At 62.2% G+C, this 21,587-nt stretch overlaps 7 protein-coding genes across 7 annotated transcripts; all 7 read right to left on the reverse strand.

Annotated features, from left to right (window-relative positions):
• Window positions 1–726: 726 nt before the first annotated feature.
• LSCM1_05759 (uncharacterized protein) lies at window positions 727–1,737 on the reverse strand (the record flags this gene model as incomplete). The annotated part of the gene is made up of 1 exon (XM_067323202.1): window positions 727–1,737. One exon carries the CDS (start codon window positions 1,735–1,737, stop codon window positions 727–729), a length of 1,011 nt encoding a protein of 336 aa, XP_067179837.1.
• Window positions 1,738–2,434: 697 nt separating this feature from the next.
• On the reverse strand, window positions 2,435–3,889 carry LSCM1_05760 (uncharacterized protein; the record flags this gene model as incomplete). The annotated part of the gene is made up of 1 exon (XM_067323203.1): window positions 2,435–3,889. The coding sequence occupies one exon, from the start codon at window positions 3,887–3,889 to the stop codon at window positions 2,435–2,437; it is 1,455 nt and encodes a 484-aa protein (XP_067179838.1).
• A 1,104-nt stretch (window positions 3,890–4,993) lies between these two features.
• On the reverse strand, window positions 4,994–5,149 carry LSCM1_05761 (uncharacterized protein; the record flags this gene model as incomplete). The annotated part of the gene is made up of 1 exon (XM_067323204.1): window positions 4,994–5,149. The coding sequence occupies one exon, from the start codon at window positions 5,147–5,149 to the stop codon at window positions 4,994–4,996; it is 156 nt and encodes a 51-aa protein (XP_067179839.1).
• Window positions 5,150–6,404: 1,255 nt separating this feature from the next.
• On the reverse strand, window positions 6,405–8,012 carry LSCM1_05762 (uncharacterized protein; the record flags this gene model as incomplete). Its single annotated transcript, XM_067323205.1, has 1 exon — window positions 6,405–8,012. One exon carries the CDS (start codon window positions 8,010–8,012, stop codon window positions 6,405–6,407), a length of 1,608 nt encoding a protein of 535 aa, XP_067179840.1.
• Window positions 8,013–9,025: 1,013 nt separating this feature from the next.
• Window positions 9,026–13,216, reverse strand: LSCM1_05763 (uncharacterized protein; the record flags this gene model as incomplete). The annotated part of the gene is made up of 1 exon (XM_067323206.1): window positions 9,026–13,216. The coding sequence occupies one exon, from the start codon at window positions 13,214–13,216 to the stop codon at window positions 9,026–9,028; it is 4,191 nt and encodes a 1,396-aa protein (XP_067179841.1).
• A 1,472-nt stretch (window positions 13,217–14,688) lies between these two features.
• Window positions 14,689–15,798, reverse strand: LSCM1_05764 (uncharacterized protein; the record flags this gene model as incomplete). Its single annotated transcript, XM_067323207.1, has 1 exon — window positions 14,689–15,798. One exon carries the CDS (start codon window positions 15,796–15,798, stop codon window positions 14,689–14,691), a length of 1,110 nt encoding a protein of 369 aa, XP_067179842.1.
• A 756-nt stretch (window positions 15,799–16,554) lies between these two features.
• On the reverse strand, window positions 16,555–19,878 carry LSCM1_05765 (uncharacterized protein; the record flags this gene model as incomplete). Its single annotated transcript, XM_067323208.1, has 1 exon — window positions 16,555–19,878. The coding sequence occupies one exon, from the start codon at window positions 19,876–19,878 to the stop codon at window positions 16,555–16,557; it is 3,324 nt and encodes a 1,107-aa protein (XP_067179843.1).
• Between the last annotated feature and the right edge of the window lie 1,709 nt (window positions 19,879–21,587).

Consider the following 21,587-nt stretch of genomic DNA (forward strand, 5'->3'; position numbering starts at 1 on the left):
GATGCGCTCCGACGCCACGCCACCCCGGACTTGACCGCCGACAGCAGCAGTGATGCACCGCTCGGCCTTCGCAACGTGGTGAGCACTTGTCCCTGTGCCCACATCAGGTGAGGCGGCTTGGCGCCCAAGAGGGGGGAGGGGAGGGGGGCACTGCACATTCCGGCGATAGAGACGCTTCAGCATGTGGGCAGGCGAATGGAAAGATCGACTGACTCCACCAACACACTTGTATACCCCCATACATATCGCAACGACACGCACGTCTGTGGGCCCACATGAAGCCCCCCCTCTCCCCCCAGCGCCGGCCTCGCTTGTGCAATGGCAGGGAGAGATGACGCGCATGTGTGCTCGACGGCGCCCGTCACATGACAGCGAGAAGGCACTGAAAACGCCGACATATACACGCGTTACCCGCCCGCCGTCGGCAGACGGACGACGAGGAGGAGAGCGTCACCGTGACGCTGCTGCTGCTGCCGTGTACACAGGGAATCATAGACATCGTGGGAGGGAAGGAGCAACGCGGCAAGAGCAAAAAAGAAGCGTACGTGGACGAGCTGCAGAGAGTGCAAGAGGACTCCATGGCGGAGTGGTGCGTGCGCTGGTCAAGAGGCGCGCGTAAAGAAAGTTGACAACTCTGAAGGCGGTGGCGACGTGCATGCCAGTGCTGTGCGGCCCCTCAGCACCGCCGCTGCTGCTGTTGCTGCGGCGGCACGTGCCCTCGACACCTCAGTCCTTCTCCATGCGGCTGTTGAGCAGCTCTTGCCGGCTGGAGGCGAGGTAACTGCGAATTTCGTCCGCCGCTATCTTCTGGAAGACCAACGCCTGATCTTGGCACAGCTGTGTGCGATGCAGAGCCTCCTCCGCCATCAGGTCACGCGCAACCGCGGGTTGCAGTTCGTCACACGCGGCCTCATACTTTAGTTGACAGAGACGCGCGTGGCGGTACTCCTTTGCCATTGCCTCGGCAAGAGCGCCAGCGTATAGCCGCTGCAGCCGCTCCACATCCATCCGGCCCGCCCGTTCCCACTCTTCCAGCACGAAGATCTGATAGAGCTGCTGCTGCACAAACGCGAAGTACGCGAGGCGCCTCGCACGATCCTCACTCTCCGCGGCGGCAGACTCCTTCGCCTCGCGCATCACTTGCAGCCGCCGCGCCTCGATCCAGTGTGGCACCTCAGCATTTTCGATTGCCTTGCGGCACCGCGGCTCCTCGGCGAAGGACAGGGAGCGGCGGTGGAGGATTTCCTGCAGCTGCGTCACATCCAGCAGAAAACGGCAGTAGCTGTTTCGTATGCTCCAACGCCACACCGTCTCCTCCTGTGCCACGCTAAGGTTGTTCACATGGCGAAGGGCCGCCATAACAGGCGACAACGTCCTTTCCACACCCCACACCATCTGCGTCAGCTCTTCCTGCTCATGGCGCACGAGCTGCTGGCGAAGCTCGCGCTCCCACTGGACCAACTCGCACACCATCTGGTCGTACTCTGCCGTCAGCATTATGAGCTGTTGGGCGGTGGCATCTGTCGATTGTGCGGACACCGCTGGCGCAGCGGTTTTGGCGGTAGAGCGAGAGAGGCACGGGAAGAATCCACTACCGGCTGGCACCGCTGTGTCCATGCTCCCTGCAGAGGCTTCAGGATCACCGCTGGGGGTTACCTCATGGGGACGTTGGGCGACACAGGACCTTTTCAGGTCGCAAGTGAGAGTTGCACGGCCACCTTTATTGACGACCAGCATTGCCGGCGATGTCGACCACGCCGCGTCAGGGGCGGGGGCGCTGTAGCTCTGCGACTGCTGCTGTGAGACGCAGAGGCCTGCGCACGTTTCTGTATTAGCTCCAGGGATGATGGTGAGAGTGGCGTGAAGAGCACCACGAAACGTCACACCGAGCGTGCCAGCGCGGATGGGCCAATCTGACGTAGAGAAGACCAGCGCGGAACAGAGAGAGAGGGAACGAGACGGGTGGAGAGCATGCCAGCGCCAGAGAGGGGAGAGGGGGGAAGGGGGAGGCTCAAGACCGAGTTGAGCGGGCACCAATGCATGGGAACATCGTGTTGCACGTGCTCCTCGCCCTTTTGGCCGTAGGCTGCCGCCCTCTCTCCCTCCCTTCGCCGCCGCCGCTGCGCGGGTCGCCGATCCCAGCCGCGAGCGCCACATCGAGGAGGGGAGAGAGAGGGGGGGCGCAAAGAAAGCGAAGGGTTCCCCCCTCTGACGAGCACCCGCCGCGGCTTTGGTGGTGCTCTCCCCAGCACTGAGAGGGTGCACAACGCTGGGCAATGAGAAACCGAAATGGACACACAGCAGACACGAAGCAGTGCGCAACGAAAGGCGCAGAGACTGGCCGACAAGGAAGGGGGCTCCTCCCCCCTCCTTGTCGCCACACATGCACATAAACACTCACAGAGAGAGAGACAGAGAGACGCACAGGTGTGAATCAGAGATGCGTTCGAACCTGCGCGTCCACAATATCGGCGAGGTGAGCCAGTAGCGCCATGTTGCGCATAGCCGCTAGCTTCCCCTGCTTGGCGAGCGGCGGCAATACCGCCGATGCAGGAGACTCGCCCCGAGGCCTCTTCAAGGCAGGATCCCCCTCGTCGCCTTGCGTATCTGCCACGTCACAGTACTGCATAACTTCGAGAACAATATCGTGCACCTCTGCCACCTCTGCGAGGAAGAGACGGAGGTCGGCGCGCAGGGAAGTCGACTTGGCGGCGGATGCCATGCACGACGTGAGGAAAGGCGACAGCGGCGGCTTCGCGGACTGGCCGCACTCTGACCCGGCTAACGGTGACGCAACCTCTGCTGCGGCGACCAGGAATGTGAAGATGCGTATCAGTGCGGCGCAAAGCCCCTTCCAGGACTCGCTGACGACGGTGCCATCGCCAACCATCAAATCACCCTCGTCCCGAGACGGTGGCCTCTTGGTCCCGATCGTCCCATCCGCCTCGCTGTGCATCGCCATCGGCCTGCTCACCGCTCGAAGCGAACGCCCGTCGCTGTCGGCGCCGGCGCTGCTCCACAGTTGCCCTTCGATTCGTGCTGACTGCGGGTGCGCTTGGCGCACGCGTCTGTCAGGTCTGCAGAGCAGCATAGCCTCCGCGCACTCCTTGGTCAATTTCATGACCCACAGCAGGAGGAGGCTAAAGCTGTTCGCGTCAACGGAGCCAAGGAGGAGTCGGTGGGTGACCGGCAGCGGGCACGCCGCGTCAAGCACACGGTAGCGTATGAGCTGCGCAGGGGTGGGGAGCAGCAAAAGAGCCGCCGGTGCGCCAGGCGTGTGCGCAGCGTCTCCTGTCTCTCCATGGGTGAGTGGCACCTGTACCGCACTGCTTATTGGGAAGGTCCACGGGGGAGGGTGTCCACCAGAGCACTTGAGAACCTGATGGGGGCCGCACGAGGAGGGGTGCATGTCGCGCCGAGAAGTGTCGCGCTCACACCAGCTTGTCGCCTCGGCGGCACTGGCGCTCACATCAGTACCCGTATCGCTGTTTCCGGCAAAGTCCAAAAAGTCTGCGGTGGCTGCCCATAGCTGAAGCAGCTCTCCCAGCGAGTAGAAGACCATGCCTGCGTGCAGCCCCAGCAGTGATGACGCCGATGATGGGGCAGATTCGATCGAGCCCGCATCGGCACCCATCAATCGGCCTGCAGTTGGCGGTTGAGCAGCAACCGGAGGATCACTGCCCGTCGTCCCCGCCGTGGCCGCGGCGGCGCCTTCACGCCACCACGAGAACAAACCTGCGGCAGCCTCCGTTAGGGACCTCAGCAGGCGACACTGCTCCTTGAGACACTGCTGCAGGTGCAGCTCCTCTCGATAAACGCGCATGAGCTCCTGCTGCGCTGCAACGTGTGGCATCAGAGCCGGTGGGGACGGGGGCGGAGGGACGCTCATGTGATGGTGAAGGGGGCGCGGCAGTGCATAGCCGTCAAGTGCCCCACACCCCCCACCGCTGAAGAGAGGAAGAGAGAGCAAATTAGTCTCTAGACGCGAACAGCCATGCCGAGAGGGCTGCGCGTGAAGTGCGTGCGATGTGTATACGTGCGTTTCGAGCGAGGGGGGCAGAGGCGCGCAGATGGGGCTATTGGGCAGACGCAGAAGGCCATGGAGGATGCAGGCGCACGCAGAAGGAGTAGAAGCAGCAGCAGCAGCCGATCATGAAGAGACGGCTCCATGACCGATGCGAGCAAGAGGGTAAGCGCCCCCCCAAAGCCTCTCGGATGAGAGAGGGGGGAGGGGGCAGGGCAGCAATCGGAAAGGGATGCGCAATGACGAAGAGTGCCGAGTAACCGACCCCACTCCCCTCCCTCTCCCTCTCCCTCTCCTCACCAAAGCAGCGGCATCCGCCCGCCACGATGTGCGATTCATTTTTGAGACGAAAAAAACCCAAAAAAAAAAGAAAACAAAACCGCAAAAGACGACGGCGAAGCGACAGAGGAGAGGGGCGATCGCGCGCACGTGTCGTTGTGCGTCCTCTGTGTGTATGCTCGCCCTTCCCCACCCCCTCCCATCCATGGAGGGCGTGACGAGCCGGTCCCTCCACTAACACATGCGCCGCACACACACACACACACAGACACAGACACAGACGGAGGTGCGTGTGAAGAGCAGGAGAGCCGAAAAGGCCGCCTACTCCCGTCCCGGCACACGAAAGTGGACACAGATTCATCAGCACAGAGACGGCGGGCTACCAAGCAACAACGCGAAGACGCACACCGCGAGTCCGGCTGCCCACCAAATGCGTCCAACACCCTTCTCTCGCTGCAGTCGTGAAGCGTTTCTACTCTCTTCTTCCACTGCTGCTGCCTCTCCCTCCCCCTCACATCCACTCAGTCTGCACGCATGCGGCGCACTGGACGCGCGTGCGACAAAGGGATCACACACACACACACACACACTCACATAGACACATATCTGTGAAGTGAGGAGGGCGGGGACGGGGACGGCGGTGGCACGAGAGAGAGAGAGAGGGGCAGGGGCGCGAGTGATGGGTCGGCCTTAGTAGTTCAGCTTCGTGCGGCGCCAGTGGCGGCGCTTCTCGTTCCACTTGATGCGATTGCCCGTGCGAAGGCGAATCCAGTACGGCACCGGCTTGTTCTGGTTCATCTTCTTCGCATACTTCTTCTTCACGGCCAGCGGCTTGAAGCGGCCCATGATGGCGTATGGACGTGTGCGTGTGTGTGCAGTGGTGGTGGTGAATAGGCTACTGCGCACCGATGCAGACACAAACAGCAACAGCAGCGCTCTCGCTCTCTACTGCGCGGGTGAGCGCGATTTGGTGTTTGGTTGGAGGGAGAAAGGCGGAGGGGATGGAGGGGGAGGTGGAGAGACGATGATGTGCAGAGAGCAGCCTTGTGCAGGTGCGGCAGGCACGGACGCTGGCGCCGCTGCAGCCTCCTCCACAGACAGAGAGAGGGAAAGGGTGCGTGAAGGATCAAAAAAAAATGCACCACATGAAGAGGGTTGCATCAGCCTGCGGAGTGTGTGGAAGGGGGCACACGAGGGTGGTGGTGGTTGGCGCATGCCATCTCCTCCCTCCTCCCTCTCCCCCGCCGTCTCCCGCAGCGAACGCCTCACTGAAGTCGGCGCTGCTCCTGTTTCACGTGTTACCACCTTCGATTTGGCTCTGGAGAATCCACCAAACATTGTCAGACAACGCACAACACTGTGGGCGACTCATGTGCGCGCGCGCACAAAAGCACACATATCAGGACACCGTCATCTCCCCGCCCTCCCCACACATCCCATACAGAGTTGCACGCGTAAGCTCAAATGACTATGCAGCCCTCGCCTCGAGAGAGAAGAGAGGAGAGGAGAGGAGAGAAAGGGAGGGGAGGGAGGGGGAAGAGGACGAGCTGCTAACAAACAGCCGCGTAGAAGGCACACCCAACACACAAAATCAGAGAAAGGCGAAGAGGCGCAGGAGACAGAGGACCGACGCATAGGCTGTCTCACTCTTACAGGCTCCTGCCCCACACCCTGGGGCGAGTGCAGTGGTGAAGAGGGAGAGGGGGAGGGGGAGGAGATGCGTGGGTAGGCGGGAGAGAAAGCAAGACAGACGTATCGGAGCACCACCGACAGCGAACGAAGAAATCAACAGGAGGGCGGGAGCGGTGGGGCTGGGCTGGGCTGGGGAAACGTCACGACACAAGCCGCACGCGCCGAGTCTCCTCCACACCCGAGCACATCTCAGCCCCCTCCCTCCCCCTCCTTACTCTTGCGCCGCCACTCAGCTTCGCCCTACCCACTCAAACGGTGTACAGGGGAGAGGAGTCCCCCCACCCCCCACCCACCAGGCCGCTTGCAAGGGATCGTGAGAAAGGGCGTATGCACACACATATATATATATATATGTGCATGCGTACGCGCACTCCCACCTCTTCTCTCCCTCATGCGACTGCGAGGTTGGTCACTGCACTACGATATTGTCACTCACCAGACGCTGCTGCTGACTGAAGTGCACTGCCTGTCCGTTCTGTGTCGATATCACCTCCGTCACGCCCACGTGGGCGATGCTTACCTGTGAGGAGAGGGCGACTTGGATCGGGAAGAAGAGCTCCTCGCCGTTGGCGCCCCGGTCGCTGTCGACAGTGATCTCGATGTTACCGCTCGCGTTATGGTGGCCATCCACCACCTCAATTGTCCAGATGACATGCTGGGTGCCCACTGACTGGTGCGTACCCGTCGACGACTGCACATCTTGCGGACTGGCACCGTAGAGGGGGATGGCCAGGCGTACTGGTTGCAGCGGCGGCGTGTTCAGGTCGGCCAGCTCGTACTCGATCGTAATACTGCTTGCCTCTGGCCAGCACGTGAAGTTGATCGGGGCGGTGACGGTGGAGTTGGAGAGGCGCCACCGTAGAATGGTGACTGGCTGCTGTACTGGAAATGGCTTGTTGTCCGCCATGGTGAGCACCTGGTCGCTCACGAAGAGCGTCTTGTTCACCTTGGCGTGCGCACGGAACGTGAAGGCGTCGCTGACCGGTGCCAACATGAGCTTGACGTGGTCCTGCTGCGGGTCCGCCACGAGGACGGTGAGCTCACCCTTGATGTCTACCGGCATTGGCTCGCCTTCTCGCTGCAGCGTCGCGCTCATCTTTTCTTCAATGGTGATGTTCACCGCTTCTTGCGGCAACGTGGGCTCCGGCAGCTCCAGCGTGATATGCCCCATCGCCATCTGGTCACCGACACCACCGAGAGCGCCAGACGCCGGCGGTGCCGTAATGCCCATCTCCTTCTGAATTTTGTGGCTGATGTCGGTCTTGCGCGCCTTGCCGAGGTTCATGCCGCTGCGCGGTGCTGCTGACATTTTGAGTGGGGCGGACGCGTGCGAGCTGATCGCTGCTGAAGCTGGCGAGTAGGTAGTCTCGACGCCACCGCCACTGACGTACATGCTCATGTTTCCACCAGAGGCAGAGCTGCTGCCGAAGCCGCCGTAGTTTGGGTCGTCAGAGCTGATGCCGCCGTACACGCCACCAGATGCGCCGCCGCCACCCATGCGCCGCTCCCGCATCTTGCGCGCGTGCTCGGCTGTGATCTTCTTTGCCTCCGCCATCTGCCGCTGCTTCTCTTCCAGCGCCACACGCTCCTCGTACGAGTCCATCTCGAGGTAGACGCGGATCTGCTCTACCGTGCTGTTCTCGCGCTTCCCGCAGACTACCACCTCGTCGAGGGCGAAGAAAACCTCAAAGGAATGTGCCTCCAGAGCGGCCTCGGTGATGCCCTCGGGCACGTACTCGGGTATCAGCCGACCCATGAGGTGCAGCGTGGCGAGGTCCTCGACAATGTTGCTCTTCGTTGTCGTAACCAGCACCAGGAAAAGCTCCTCGATGGGCTGGTACACGTAGCGCACTGTGCCGGCATCGATGTACGTGACCTGCTTGCTGATGGAGGACTCGAGCAGCCGCGGGAAGGCGGAGAGAAGACCTTCGATGCGGACGCGGCTGATATCGGTGAACTGGCGCGCGAGCACGATGCGGCCCTGCTTGCTGACAACTCCGGCAGAGATGACGGTCATTTTTCGTAACGGACTGCCTCCAAGGGAGGTGCGAGTTACAGAAGAGGGGGAGGGTGGTGGTTGGTGGGGAGCAACGCTACAGGGAATACGAGAGGTTGTCAGGACCACTGCGGGGGCGTCGGTGTGGCGGTAAACAAAAAGACGAACAGATGAGAGGAGACGAGTCGAATACGATGCACCTCTGCTGCGGATGGCTTCTATGCATTGCTGTTCCACACACGCACGCACGCACACACATACACGCACACGCGCGCACATGCGTGGGAGTGTGTGTGTGTGTGTGACATCAAGCGAAAAAAAAAGGTGCGGAGGAAGAGAGAGGGATAGAGGCGCACATCGAGGGGAGGGGGAGGTCAGCACAGGAAGAGGAGACTGCACATACACACACATACAGACATACATCACGAGAGAGAGAGACAGGGGGGGAGTGAAGGGAGCCGGCAACCGACACGGACTGAATGGCATGCGTTGCCATGGCCCCCCCCGCTCCTTGTTGCTCGCTCCCTCCCCCTTTGTGTACGAGCACATTACCTCTGACACAGACCATGCCGTTAGCGCGTCTTTGCCACAGCGCATATCACGACGCTCGGCCTTCATGCACTTCCTCCTCGCTCACATTATTTGTTTTGGACTCCCTTTTTTCTCTTTAGCGTATTCCACGAAATCTCTGTGCTGATATGATATGGGATCCAATGAAGAAAGCCGAGGGAGGTGCGCTGAGGTGTACGACAGTGGTAAGAGGTCAGCGAAGGCACCAGTGAGGGCGAGAGGCCCTGAGTGGAGGCGTTGCAAATAGTGATGGTGATGGCGGTGTGTCTTGGCCCTCTTTACGCTTCCCCTCGACGTCGATGCACCCGCGCAGGAAACGAGCGCGAAGGCACCAGTGTGGAAAGGGATGCCCCCGGCGAGGCTGACAGTCACCGGTCGCTTTCGATTCCGTATCTCCCATCTTTGCTATTGTGTGTGCGCGCGCGTGTGTGTGTGTGTGTGTCGACGGAGGCGTAGCGCCTCCGCTACAGCGTTGCAGGCGGTGGCACGTTTTCTTGAGCGACGGGCTCAGCCGCGGCGCAGTGGATGGCACTACCCTCCGGTGTCGTGTGCCGCGAGGATGGGTCACTTGATCGTAAACTCGACCTCACAAGTGACTGCGCCAGCCCATCATCGACTCGCTGCTCCTCGTAGCTGCGCAGCGGCGGCGCGGTGGAGGCGTGACTGCGACGTGGAGTGCTAGCGCTGCTGTCGTGCGCACCCGTCCCCATCACAGGTGTGGCGACAGCCACAACAGTCGTCGTCTGCTCCGTGTTGTCCGGCACGAAGCTGGAGAGGTCGGTCATGGGGACGGCGGCCGCCATGAACGACCCAACGCTCGTGCTTCCTGGCACCGTAGCGGAGGCCTGAGTTGACGGTACATGATGCCGCTCCGTCAGATGTGTGCGCTTAGCATGGAGAGCGACTCCCTTGCCTCGGTTGGAGTCATCGCTGCTGTTTTGCAGGCGGCTGAGCGCAGTGGCATCGCTGTCGCTGTTCTCGCGATCTGTCATGCCACCGTTTACATCCTCGCCGCTGTTCTCCTCGTCCAAGTCGCGGTACCTGTGCGCGTCCGCATCCTCCTCAAACCAAGTCATCCCACGATCCCAGTACCGCTCGACCACGAAGTCCGTGTTCTTCATCGCTCGCACTTCAGCTGCAGCGTTGATGAAGGCGAGTCGCTGATGCTTCGGCTGGTAGCGCATGACTAGTCCCGGTTTACGGGGCAGCAGGTGGCTCAAGAAGGGGTTCCGAGTGGTGTCGAGCAGAACCTGCTGCAGCGTGACGTGCTCGTAGCTGTCGAGGGCGCCCTCTTCCTGCACTACGCTGTTGCGGCGATTGGGGCTGCTGACCTCCTCCGCTGCGTCGTGTTCACTCTCGTAGGGGTTATCGGAGCAAGCGCCGAGTTGAGAGGGAGAGGCATCAGCGGCTGGGACGGCCGGTGAGGATAGGGTTACAGCTTGGCTGCTCACTCCTGCGCTGCTTCCAAACGCCGGCGTGGCATGCTGGGTCGGGCAGCCCTGGAGCGGCGTCGCCACGGTCGGCGCCGACACCGCCGCGGGTTGGCTGTAGAAGCGATGCGCGTTCCGCGCGTAATACCGCGCCCTCGCCAGCGATGCCGTCCACTTGCGTGTCTGCACATAGACGTAGGCCGTCAGCACCGCTCCTGTGCTCAGTGCCAGCGAGCACATGACCACGCCGCCCCTGTGGCCACGGAGGCTCATGAGGAGCACGCCGCACGTCTCGGAAAAGCAGTAGAGCCACATGACGCAGCGGATGGCCTGCGCCGCCACACCGAAGTCGGTGCAGTCGTGCGCCGGGGACAGGGTGGGGCGGTAGCAGTCGCACTGCTTCGTGCGCTGACTCCAGTAACGCACAAAAAAATAGCAGAGAACGAGCAGGCCGAGCAGGGGCGCTGTCATGTGAAAGAGGAGACCCATGGATAGCACCATCAAGTCGAAGCTGATGAGCCGCGGAAACTCAAACTCACAGGGGAGGAAGAGGGCGTCGTAGTTGCGCTGGACGTGCGCTCGCCCGCGGAGGAGCATTGCTTTCAGTATCCCAATGGGGTCCAGTAGGTCCACCCACGTGGACAGGCAAGTGGCGGTGATGACCTTTGCGTAGAAGTAGCCATTACTGGGCGAGATGCACGAGACGAAGAAATTGATGATGGCGTCCCGGTCGGAGTTGGCGAGGAGGTCGGCGAGGCGGCTGACGGCGCCTTGGAAGGCGGCCTGAAAGATGACGGCTGTCACAACCATGAAGACGTACTGCAGGTAGAGCTGTCCGCCGTCGCACTCTGCGCGATTGAAGGCGCCCATCGCGCGGACCATGAAGCGTATAATGTGCGGCAGGGCAATGTTGAAGAGGGCGAGTGCGCCGACGGGCAGGTAGGCATTGATCAGCGACCGCAACCACTTCGGCAGTTCGGCGTACTTGCGCAGCAGCGTGATGCTTGAAATCTCTGACAGCTGATCCAGCGACCCCAGAATAGTGATGGGGATGGACCAAGTCAGGAGCAGGAAGACGTACAGCACAAAGATGAAGAGGAAGCGCACCCAGAGTGCGCAGCGGCCGGCGGTGAGGCTGCTCTGGAAGATGCGCCCTGGCGGCCCGGCAATCGTGGCGGTCAGAGGCGAGAAGAGACCGCCAAAGCGAGCCGTGAAGAGCTGCACGAACTCGTATGCGCTGAGTGCGTCTTTGAAAACGACGAAGGCGGCGCCGGCGCCTTGCTGTTGCGGCACCCGTTCCAGCGCCAGATTCATCTCGCGAGCGCACCGGAAGAAGATGGCCTCGTAGTACAGCACGGCCGGCATCTTTTCAGAGCAATGGGGAAACGGGGCCCGCATCATTAGCACGGCATCACTTCCGTCGTCGGCGTCGTTGACGTGCACAGCCACGGCTGTGTCCGGGATGCTGTCGCTGTTGCTCACTACCACACTTGCCGTTCGCCGTAGCGGGAAAAGGGCACCGCTGCCGCGTCGCGTCGTGGCAGATGCCTGCGTTTGGTGCCGCAGCACCAGGCGACGCCGCATCGCCTTCTCGTCGGCGATGGCTTCCTGCAGGTTTGCCATCGCCTCCTCCGTGTCTGCGATGATTTCGAGCGTTCCGTACGGCGGCTCACGTGTGATCAAAATCTGCTCGACCATCCCCGCCTGCGTGAAGGCGGCGTCGGCGCGGCGGACGACGTAGCAGTGCACCCCAGCGGTGGAGAAGAGACAGTTCAGCCCAGGGCACTCGAACACGAAGTAGCTGTCCTCGCTGTCGTTCGCCTCGTCCAAGCCGTTGCCACCGAGCCTCGTTGGTGGACTGCTGGTCCCCGTGCCACGTTGCCAGTTGGCTCCGCCGCTAGGACTTGTGGCGGCCGTCGCCGCCAGCGAGTTCGGAGCTGAGGGGGACGGCGTCGCGTTCGGGAAGTAGGCGGAGAGCTGAAGAAACGCCTTCCGAAAGGCGTGTTCGGTGCAGATGCCGGTGGAGTCGAGCCCGCGAACACACACCACACGGTAGCCGAGTGCGTGGCGCATCTGGTTCGCCATGACGGCCTCCGCGTAGCTCCCGACTTTCCTGAGGTAGAAGAGTGAGAGGCCAACGAGCACCACGCAGAAGCATAGGTTCAGGCTCCCCACCGCCATCCACCGCCGGCTGCTCGGGTGAATGTTCAAAACCGTCAAGTCATAGAGGCCGTGCAGTGCCACGACACCGCAGCCGAGCCCGTCGCCGCGGTAGTAGCAGTAGGGCTTGCGCAGCTCGCACTCGGTCTGGTTGGCGCTTTGGCCTGTGCAGTTGTGTATGTCGCGCTGGATGAGGGTGCGCTCCATGTAGTTGTCGCTCTGGGCAATCACCATAATCCACGCGGTGAACACTTCGCCGAGGAACATGAGGGAGAAGAAAAACTTAAGCGTGAAGAGGTAGACGGCGACGAGGGGGTCGACGGCGGTTTTCGGCAGCGCCGCCGAGGCGTCTGTCGCGCCGCCTGAGGCACCAGGTAAGCTGGGCCGACTGCACAACTCGTCCACGGCCCCGTAAGACCGCAAGGGAGGACCGCTTCGAGGAGAGTAGACTGCGGAGCCCGCTGAAGCTGAGGTCACGTCTCGCGCGTCACCCTCCGGCTGCGGTCGCGCCAAGGGTCTCCTGTTTTGGCGGCGATTGGGGGAGAAAGACGTCGCCTGCAGCGGTACGAACGCGCGATCGCTCGTATGCCGCGGCGGTGGCAAGGGCTTCTGGTAGTGTAGCGGCGAGAGCGCGCTGTCTTTGCGGTCGTAAAGCGACGGCTCCTCGATACTGATCCAGTCCTGCCACGTTGGTCGAAGGAAGAAGGTCGATAGGAACGGCAGACTGATGCCGAGCCGCTTGCGCCGCTTGACGGAGTGACCCTTTCTGCCGTGCGGGCGTATCGTATGTTCGGCAAAGGGAGCGTCCGTGAGCGGCGACGCCGCCTCGGGTACCGCTTCCCGACCCACGCGCTGCGCCCCTGCAGGGGCTGTTCTGCAGAGCGGCGCTGGCTCTACGGTGTGGTTCGGACGATAGAACCGCTTGATCCAGAGGACAGGGGTGTAGTAGAGAAACGCCATGCACCCGCCCAGCACGATGAGCAAGACACTGCCAACGATGAGGGAGAGGTAGATGCCTTGGTCATCGTACTTGGCGTTGGCGGGTAAAGGGTCCGGGGTGCTCATTGGCGACGGACTCGCAGCTAAAACGGGAGGAGGGAGAGAGGGTGAGAGAGGGGCCGACACACTGTTAACGGCACACACCCACTCATTCGGCAGCAGAGCGACAGATAGATAGATGAGAAGAAGAGGAGAGACGATGAGAAGCGGCCGTAAACAGTAGACAGCAGCGTGGGCAGCGCCGATGACAACAACAAAGCACCAAACAGTTCTCACACCACCACCACACGTGTGTGTGTGTGTGTGAGCCCGGCCGCAGGCTTAGATGATCACGGCGGTGGCGCTGGTATGAAAGAAGAGCGAGGAAGAGAGAGGGGAGGGTGTGATGAGGCAGCGGAAGCGAAGACGCCCCTGTATGCACGCAAGAGAGTGAAATAAGAATGAACTGACAGCAGACTGCCTGAGGGTACGTCCAGTTCAGAGAGGAAAAAAACGGCCTTGAAGGCGATTAGCACTTAGAGAGGGGTGATCGTGATCCGCTGTGTGGACGCACTTGTGTGTGCTGGGAAAAGGTGGGGGCGAAGGGGATCGAAAGAGACGCAGATAACTTTACCGTCAGGCTTGCTGCATGTGACAGTGCATCCGCTATGAGAAAAAAAAAGAGGAGCGAGTGGTGGTGGTGTGTGTGTGTGTGAGGGGAGGGAAAGCCGTGCATGCCTACACGAATAGCCCCGACACAGAGTTCACCCAGCCACAACGCGCACGACAGCGATGAATTACGCAGGTTAAAGGACGCGAGGAAGGCGACGGCAGCGCCGGGTGGTGAGCCGCTGCCGTTCAATCGAAAAAGAATTCTCGACAGCTGCAAGACGACGCTGCGGTGGTGGCGACGGTGGTGCTTCCGTGCGGGGAGACGGTGACACTCGCAAAGGGAAAAAGTAACGGGGATGGTGACGAGCGTGGGGAAGGGGGCGGGTGGTGGCGGTGGCGGTGGCAGAGATGCAGTCGCGTGACCTTCTATACGCGCCCATACGATACCGCCTCCACTCGACAGGAGAAAGGAGCGGAAGGGGGGAGGAGGAAAGGAGAGGCGGGTATGTGCCGGGTGCTCATGTCGGTATCGGCTTCACACATATGGGACAGCTGTGCACGACTGTGTGCCTCTGCCTATGCGCGCGCGCGCCCGTGCGCCCCCCTTGCCCTTCCCTCGCTCGCCTTCCTTCCTTCCATGAGAGCAATCAAGCTCACGCACACGACCAGCTCGAGGTCGGCGGCAACGCCACGCCAACGCAGCCCTCGCGCAGAGAAACGAGCACACATGCACCGGGACGTGAACAGAATTTCGCTTTCTGGTGAACTTTACATATCGCTTTCACTATACAAAGGCATACGAGTAGAGAGCGCGTGTGCGTGCCTGTGCGCCTGTGTGTGTGTATGTGTGGTTGGTGGATGCACAAAAAAAGCGTACGATGAGGGGTGCCAAAAGAAGAAAGCATGTGCCATCTTGATCTGGCCGCCGCCGCTCCTGCGTCCCCTCCTCACACCTGATACGTCACGTGCTTTACGCGAGCCTCGGCTGCACTCAGCGCCGCCGCCAATTTTTTTTTCATGGAGCTCTTCAAGGGCTGCCCATGGGCCATCAAGGCGGCCGCCGAGGCTGCAACAGCTTTGGGCGGGGACAGAGCCGCTGCCACTCCGGCGCAATCCGCGGCTTGGTGAGGATGGTGATCCTGCAGCTGGAGTGGGGGCGTGCGCTCCCAGTTACTTAAGGCCAGCTCTGTAGGGCTTCCTTCTCCGGCCTCGGGCAGAGTGTCGGCCGCGGGGGACGCTGGTATCGTTTCCGTCTCTGCGATAGAGATCGACACCTGGGATGCTGCAGCGATCAATGACGATGCCGACATCGTTGTTGGCGCCTCTCCTTCGCCACAGTCCACTACTACCACATACTTTGACGGGTGCCCCTCAAGGTTACCAAACGGGGCGACGAGCGCCATAAATGCGTCGAGGCCGCGCACGATCCGTCCAATGCAGCAGTGACGGCCGTTGAAGGCGCACTCGTTCTCCGCGGAGGTGGTGATGAAGAACTGCGACCCGTTGGAGTTGGGACCGTTGTTGGCCATGGAAACGAGGCCGATTTCGTTATGGCGTCGCTTCTTCAACTCATCCGGCAGCCAGGTGTGCCCAGCGCTGCTGTAGCTGTTCGTGCCGCCGGGCTTCACACGCATGGTGATGTCACCCCCCTGGGCGCAGTACGAGGGTATGATCTTGTGGAAGTACGTGCCACAGTAGCTCGGGGAGAGGCCTTGGTAGCAGTAGACTTGCCCCTGTCGTGTCGACGACTGACCGCTGCAAAGGCGGCGGAAGTTTGCGCAGAGCTGCGGGCACTCATCGTCGAAGAGCTCGATTTGAAGATATAGCCTGGTTTCCTCGGGGGCGCCGGCGCCGGTGGTAGAGGCGAGCAGATCCTGGCGGTTCTGCACCTGCGTGCCGGCCAGCGACGGGACGACCGGAAACTGTGTGAAGACCGCCAGCTGCATCCAGCACATGGTGCGGGCTGCGCGTGTGATGTGGCTCGCGTAGCGGGTACCCGAAAGGGCCGAGCCAGGTGTGACAGTGCACCCAAGGCGCGGCAGGGAGCAGTGATCCATAGCGTACGCTGCAGCGCTGCAGATGTTTTTTTGCGAGCTTGTCGTGCCCGCGGAGACAGAGGGAGGAGGGGACGGAGAGGAGAGGGGCGCTGAGTTCGACTGGCCCAAACACGAGAGCCAAAGGAAAGAGGGCGGAGTCGAACGATACGGCGTGGTAAATTAGATCCGCGTGTGTGTGTGTGGGGGGGTCGTGCCGGGGTGGGCCTGCGTTGCGCATGGGGCAGACGCGCCTGCCCCTCCGCCCCCTGGTACACCCCGGCGGCTAACAGACAGTCATGGTCGCGTAAAAGGGCGCCGATTCGCTTCTTGTGTGCTCCCAATCTTCCCTAATGTGCGGCTCTCCGTCCGACGTCGGTGCGCGCCGCCGTCCTGGGCGCCTCTAGCCGCCAAGTCTGGCACCACTGAAGGGCCGATCGGCAACATGCGAGACGAGGTAAAAGAAGGGAAGAGTGATGGGGGGGGGCGGGGAAGGCCGTCGTTCCTGTCGAGAAGCCGCAGGCGCTTCACATCCCGGGCAAGTTGCCCATGGGACCTGCGCCTCGGCAGTGGCGGCCTCTTCCCTCCGCTCTTCCTGACCGCGGCAGCCCGCTGGCTCCAACTAAGCAGTCTTCTTCCTCGCACGCAGTGCCTTCTCTGAAACCGAAACGAAGCGCACAGCACTCACAACACGCGCGGGCCACATTCCTGCCGCTGACCAACAGATGGGCCCGTCCTCGCCCCGCTCCTCCTCCTCTACAGCTCTCTCGCCTTGCCCTCTCAGAAGACACTGCTCGATCGACGCTTTCGCCTCCGCGGCAGTGTGATGCCTCGACCGCTTTCCAAGAACAGTTTCATGTTTGCGTGCATGACAGGCCGAGGTGTGTGCAGGGAGCCCGGCGGTGGCGCTGGGGAGTCGGGCAACACGCTGGCGGCCTCCGGTCTGCGTTCCAACGGAGGAGGCGTCGCCGCCTCTGCCGGCTCGACAACGGCGGCCTCCGCTGTCGGGGCGCGCAGCGTGCCGTCAGAGAGGAAGGGGGATGTGATGACGAGCGGCCCTTCTCCGAGGTACTTCGCCACGTCCGCGAACGAGAGGGCGTGGCGCGTCCGCGGTTGGCCACGCGGATACTGCAGCAAGACATCCACCCCAAAGGAATGTAAGATGGAAGCGGCGTGCAAATAGCAGGCGCGTTCGGCATCTTTGCGCTTCAGCGACGTGCCGATGGCGATGGCGTACACAGGCCCCATCAATGCATGCGGAGGCGATGACACGGCTGAGGCGTCGATCTTGTGCAGCATTTCTGGCGGTGGTGACCGCGCGTCGTTGGGGATCGGCACCTGCAGAAAGCAGACGTTATGTGAGGTAGCATACCTCCCGAGGCCGCTGATGATGGTGTGTGGCAGGAAGTTCATCGCATACTGGCTGGCCCATGCCTGCGTTTTGGCGATGCTGTCCTTCACAGCGGTGGAGGTGGGTCGGTGCGAGGTGCTCCCGTGCGTGTTGCCGGCACCAGTCGCATCCGCATCCGTTTCCGGTGGAGTCTGACTGCACTGATCGCTGCCGCTGACGGTCACTGAATCACGCGCGCCGGCCGCCACCTCAGGGTCCGGCTCACTGGTTCGCGCACAGCTCTTTCGTCTCATTCTCTGTTGGATGTTGCGACGGCGCATCAGCGTCTCCGTGAATGTCTGCAGGTAGTTCTGCACGGCCGTGCGCACCTGGTTGCCGACTTCGAGAAGTACCTCCTCTCTGGCACCACCAAAGAGGCAGTAGTCCTGCGGAATGCGCAGCTGCATGGCGTGGAGCGTGTCGGCGATGCGGGGTAAGAGGCGAACATGCGAGCCCTCCACAACGTAGGCTGGCAAGCGCGGCACACTGCGGACACTCGCCCCCGATGCGGACATCAGCGACCCATCCGTAGCGGGCAGGGTGCGCTGCAGTACCATTCCGAGTGCGGCACGATGCTGCAGGTACTGTCGCTCCTGCTCCGGGTCCACGCAGAGGGGGACGCCGAGAGCGCACAGGGTGTCGAGTGCGTGCAAAGAACATACCTGGACAGCCATCTTGCGCGTCTTCCCAACGCCAAGGCCACCTCGGATGCCGAACTGTCGCGGGACCGGCAGAACGGTGGTGGCCTGAAAGGCGCTTTCCATGTCGAGCAGCACAAAAAGGTGTGTGAAGCGACTCTTCGCGACGTGGGCCTGCCACTCCTCAAGTATCCGCTCCGCCTCCTCGAGCAGCTCCGCTGGCGGGTTGATCTCCACCTCTTCCACAGCCTGCGCGTTCAGCTGCTGCATCGCTACAATGATATGCTCCGAGTCTGACCAGCGGTGCCCCAGGTGCCGTCGTGCCTCCGGCCCCAGCCACACCTCATCGGTCCCGATTTGGATCTTCAGCGGCAGCGGGAGCGCCTCGTGCGGGTTGGGTGGCGTGACGCAGCCAGTGAGGGGGTTCATGGCCCACCGCCCGTAGCCAGCCACTACCTCGGCGTGCCGCGCCTGCCGATGAGGGTCAGCTGGGAAGAGCGGATGCCCAAGAGCATCCAGCAGCAGCTCTGCGTGCATGGCGGCGAGGTGGATGGCCATCTGCTCTGTCTGCGCCTTCCCTTTCGCTGTAATGGGGAGGCCCATCAGTTGTAGCTCCGCTTCCACCATGCGCTGTGGACCTCTCGTTGATCCTGAGGCAGAGCGCACCGTGAGGTGCTGCTTGAGCGTCGACTTGTGCTGGAGGTAGTAGTCGGTGAGGCGCGCCTCTGCGCAGGGCCCATCGTACACGATAGGCAGTACGAGCGCGTCTTGTGGCGTGGGGGAGCAACGTGCATCGCGATCGTTCACCATCGCCCACATGCCGTTTTCAGTGGGGTCGAACGTCTGCCCCACCGTGGTAGCTATGGCCGCGGCGGCAACTGTGCTATCGCTGCTCATGGCCCCAGCCTTTGGAGCTGCGCTGGCGTCCACCTCTGCCACGACCGTCCCCTCCCATTGACACACCCAGGGGTAGTAGGCGCTGCTGGCGTACGTCCGCACTCGCTCGGCGTGTTCCTCGTCCGTGTAGTGGGACACCAACCTGACATAGTCGTCGAGGGGGTCGTGGCGGCGTAGGACAATTCTGGTGGGGTCAGGGCTCGCCGAGTTGCCTGCCGGCGTCGCGGGGCCGGCGGAGGGGTGCGGCGCAACGCTGCCGCCAACAGCGGCGGGGCTGACGGATGCTGAGCTGCCGTCCCCGACACTGCTCTCCGCTGATGGCGATGACCGCGCGCCGCTGGTCTGCGGCACTTTCTCGGGCACCGACGGCACCTTTGACAGAGGCCACTGCGCAGGGACGGACGACCGTGCCGACGCAGCGTTGGTGCGCAGTAGACGCAGCGGAGGTGGAACAGGCGTCCCAAGCGGTTTAACGGGGTCGTCGGGGTAGGGAGCGTATCGGCCCTCTTCCCTTCGCACCGTGTCTGCGTGCTTCTGCTGCGCTGTCCTCAGGCGGAAGAGCTGCACGCCGAGCGCGTCGCACACACGCTCCGCGTGCATAGCGGCGAGGCTTTCTGCCTCCTTCGCGTCCTCTGCAACACCCTCGGCCACGCGCGAGCCGTGCGGTGCCGGCAGCGGCAGCTGACACGTCGCTGCGAAGAGTGTCGGCCCTGTCGCACTTCCAGTGATGACCGCTGCCTCGGCCGGCGTCATGACACGTACGCAAAACAGCTTCCTGTCACTGTGGCCCATGCGGCGCACAAAGTTGGCGATGCGCCCTCGCGCAAATGTGTCAACTGTGTGAACGTCGCAGTAGTCCCACTGCTGAGCGGCACCGAGCGATGCGCCGACTTCCCTGCGACCGCTGCCGCTGACGAAGTTTGCGCTGGTCCCTGTCGAGGTGCCGTCGTGGTTGTGCTCGTGATCACCCTCAGGGAAAGTGGAGCTAAGCTGAGCAGTGAAGAAGTCTGCTGCACTCACGTCGCGCTGCCGCTGAGGGTGAGCACAGCAGCACTGCTGTGCAGCATAGTTTATTTCCTCTGAAGAGAGAGCCTCAGTGTGCGCCGGTGTATGACGCACCCTTAACGAGGATGCCCCAGTGCTCATCACTTCAATCTCTATTGCGTCAAGTGAGATCATCTCGGGCTCTCCAGCGGTTGCGGTGGCCGCCGCTTCTGACGATGGACGCCGTCTCCACGATGGGGGCGACGAGGTGAAGGAGGAGCCGCACGTTCGATGGCTGAGGAGTAGAACGTGGCATGAGGTGCTGCCGACGCACGCAGCGAGACGGCGACGGGTGCTGCTCCCCTGGGCGCGTGGCGCGGGGGCGCTGCACGCTTGGCACCCTCTCGCTCGCCATAGCTCCATGAGCCGAGACCGCCTACTGGTCTGTGGGGACAGGGGTGGACTGCGGCACACAAAATGCCAACAGTGACTCAGCGGTGCCGGCGTCCTGAGGGTCGTCATCGCCGGTGGGTGACGCGTGGCGCGCTGGAGAGGAGGTGATGGGGAAGGAGGAGGAGGAGGAAGAGGTGTCTCCGGGAAGACTACGAGGCCGCTGACTTCTCCGCGGCACGGCTCTCGCACAATCCTCGCCAGTACGATGCCTTAGGTTAGTGTGCTAGTTTCCTATGCGTTGACGTGCACACGTTTCTGTTGCCCCCACCACCACCACCCGCACTCGCGGCTGCTGGTGGTGGTGGTGCGTTTGACGCCGTCTCGCCGAGTACCCGCTACCCGGCAGGTGAGGGAGGGGAGAGCCAAGATGGGATTCTGTGGGCGACCTGTTGCGCACAGGGCATTGGCGCGACAGAAACGACCACCTCGCCGCGTAGCTCACTGGACGTAGGGGGAGGGTGGCAGGAGGCGGCGACGGGAAGGCGGAGGGGAGTGGGTGCGTGGGCCACAGACACGGGAGAAGAGGTGACAAGAATAGAGGAGCGGTATGATGCCTAACACAGCGGCCCGAAGGCACCGACACAGAGGGTGGCAACGGAACGCTGCGAAGACCGCGCGCTGATCGAGAGGCCGATGACGTTACCCAACTCGGAACGGGAAGGAAGGAGGAGAGAAGGGGCGGCGTGGAAGGTGGCACTTGTGCACAACAAGCGCAGTGCCTGTCTCCATGAGTGCGGGCAGTCCCACCCGCCTCCCTCTCCGTGAAGTGCGATGGCGACCATCGCGCCACTTCAGGATGACTTCACTTTCACGTGCTTGCCGTCTTGCGCCCGCTCGTATGTTTCAGAGGTCGTTTCCTTCATGAGCGTGCTGTGAAGGAAACAAAAGTCGGGGGCGTGGCGAGCGTGCGCGCGGGCGCGGTGTACATGTTGCCACGGCCCCCACTGCACTAGAGAGGAGCACACATCGCAGAAGCAGTGGCACTGGCACAGAGCAATTACTCGCCGATGCGCCGCGACGCCCACACACAGAGCGCGCGCGCGCGGCTGCCATCGCGAGGGAAAGAGAGGAATGCGGAGTGCGCAGGTGAAGAGGTGCGGGCTCGGGATGGCGGTGGTGAGGGCGGCCACAGACATGCACGGTAGCGCACTCGCCGATGCGCGAAGCACAAGCGCGTATGTCAGCCAATGAAATAGTGCAGAGGAGGCGGCCGCAGGAACAACAGCAACAGTAACAAAAAAAAACAGCAACACCAACAGAGTCTGGGAGGCGTGAGGGAGGGAAGGGGATAGCGGAAGAGGGAAAGAGAGAGAGGCCTCGCGAGTGTGTGTGGGCGTGATCGGATGCAGTCGGCATGACATGCTTCCTCCTCCCCTTAGGCACACGCAGCGGCTGCGAGAGGACGGGCGCACACACGGTGCTATGCACCTATTTTCATCTCACGATACACG

The sequence above is a fragment of the Leishmania martiniquensis genome, chromosome 16 (genome assembly GCF_017916325.1).
Source record: "Leishmania martiniquensis isolate LSCM1 chromosome 16, whole genome shotgun sequence".
Taxonomy (NCBI): domain Eukaryota; phylum Euglenozoa; class Kinetoplastea; order Trypanosomatida; family Trypanosomatidae; genus Leishmania; species Leishmania martiniquensis.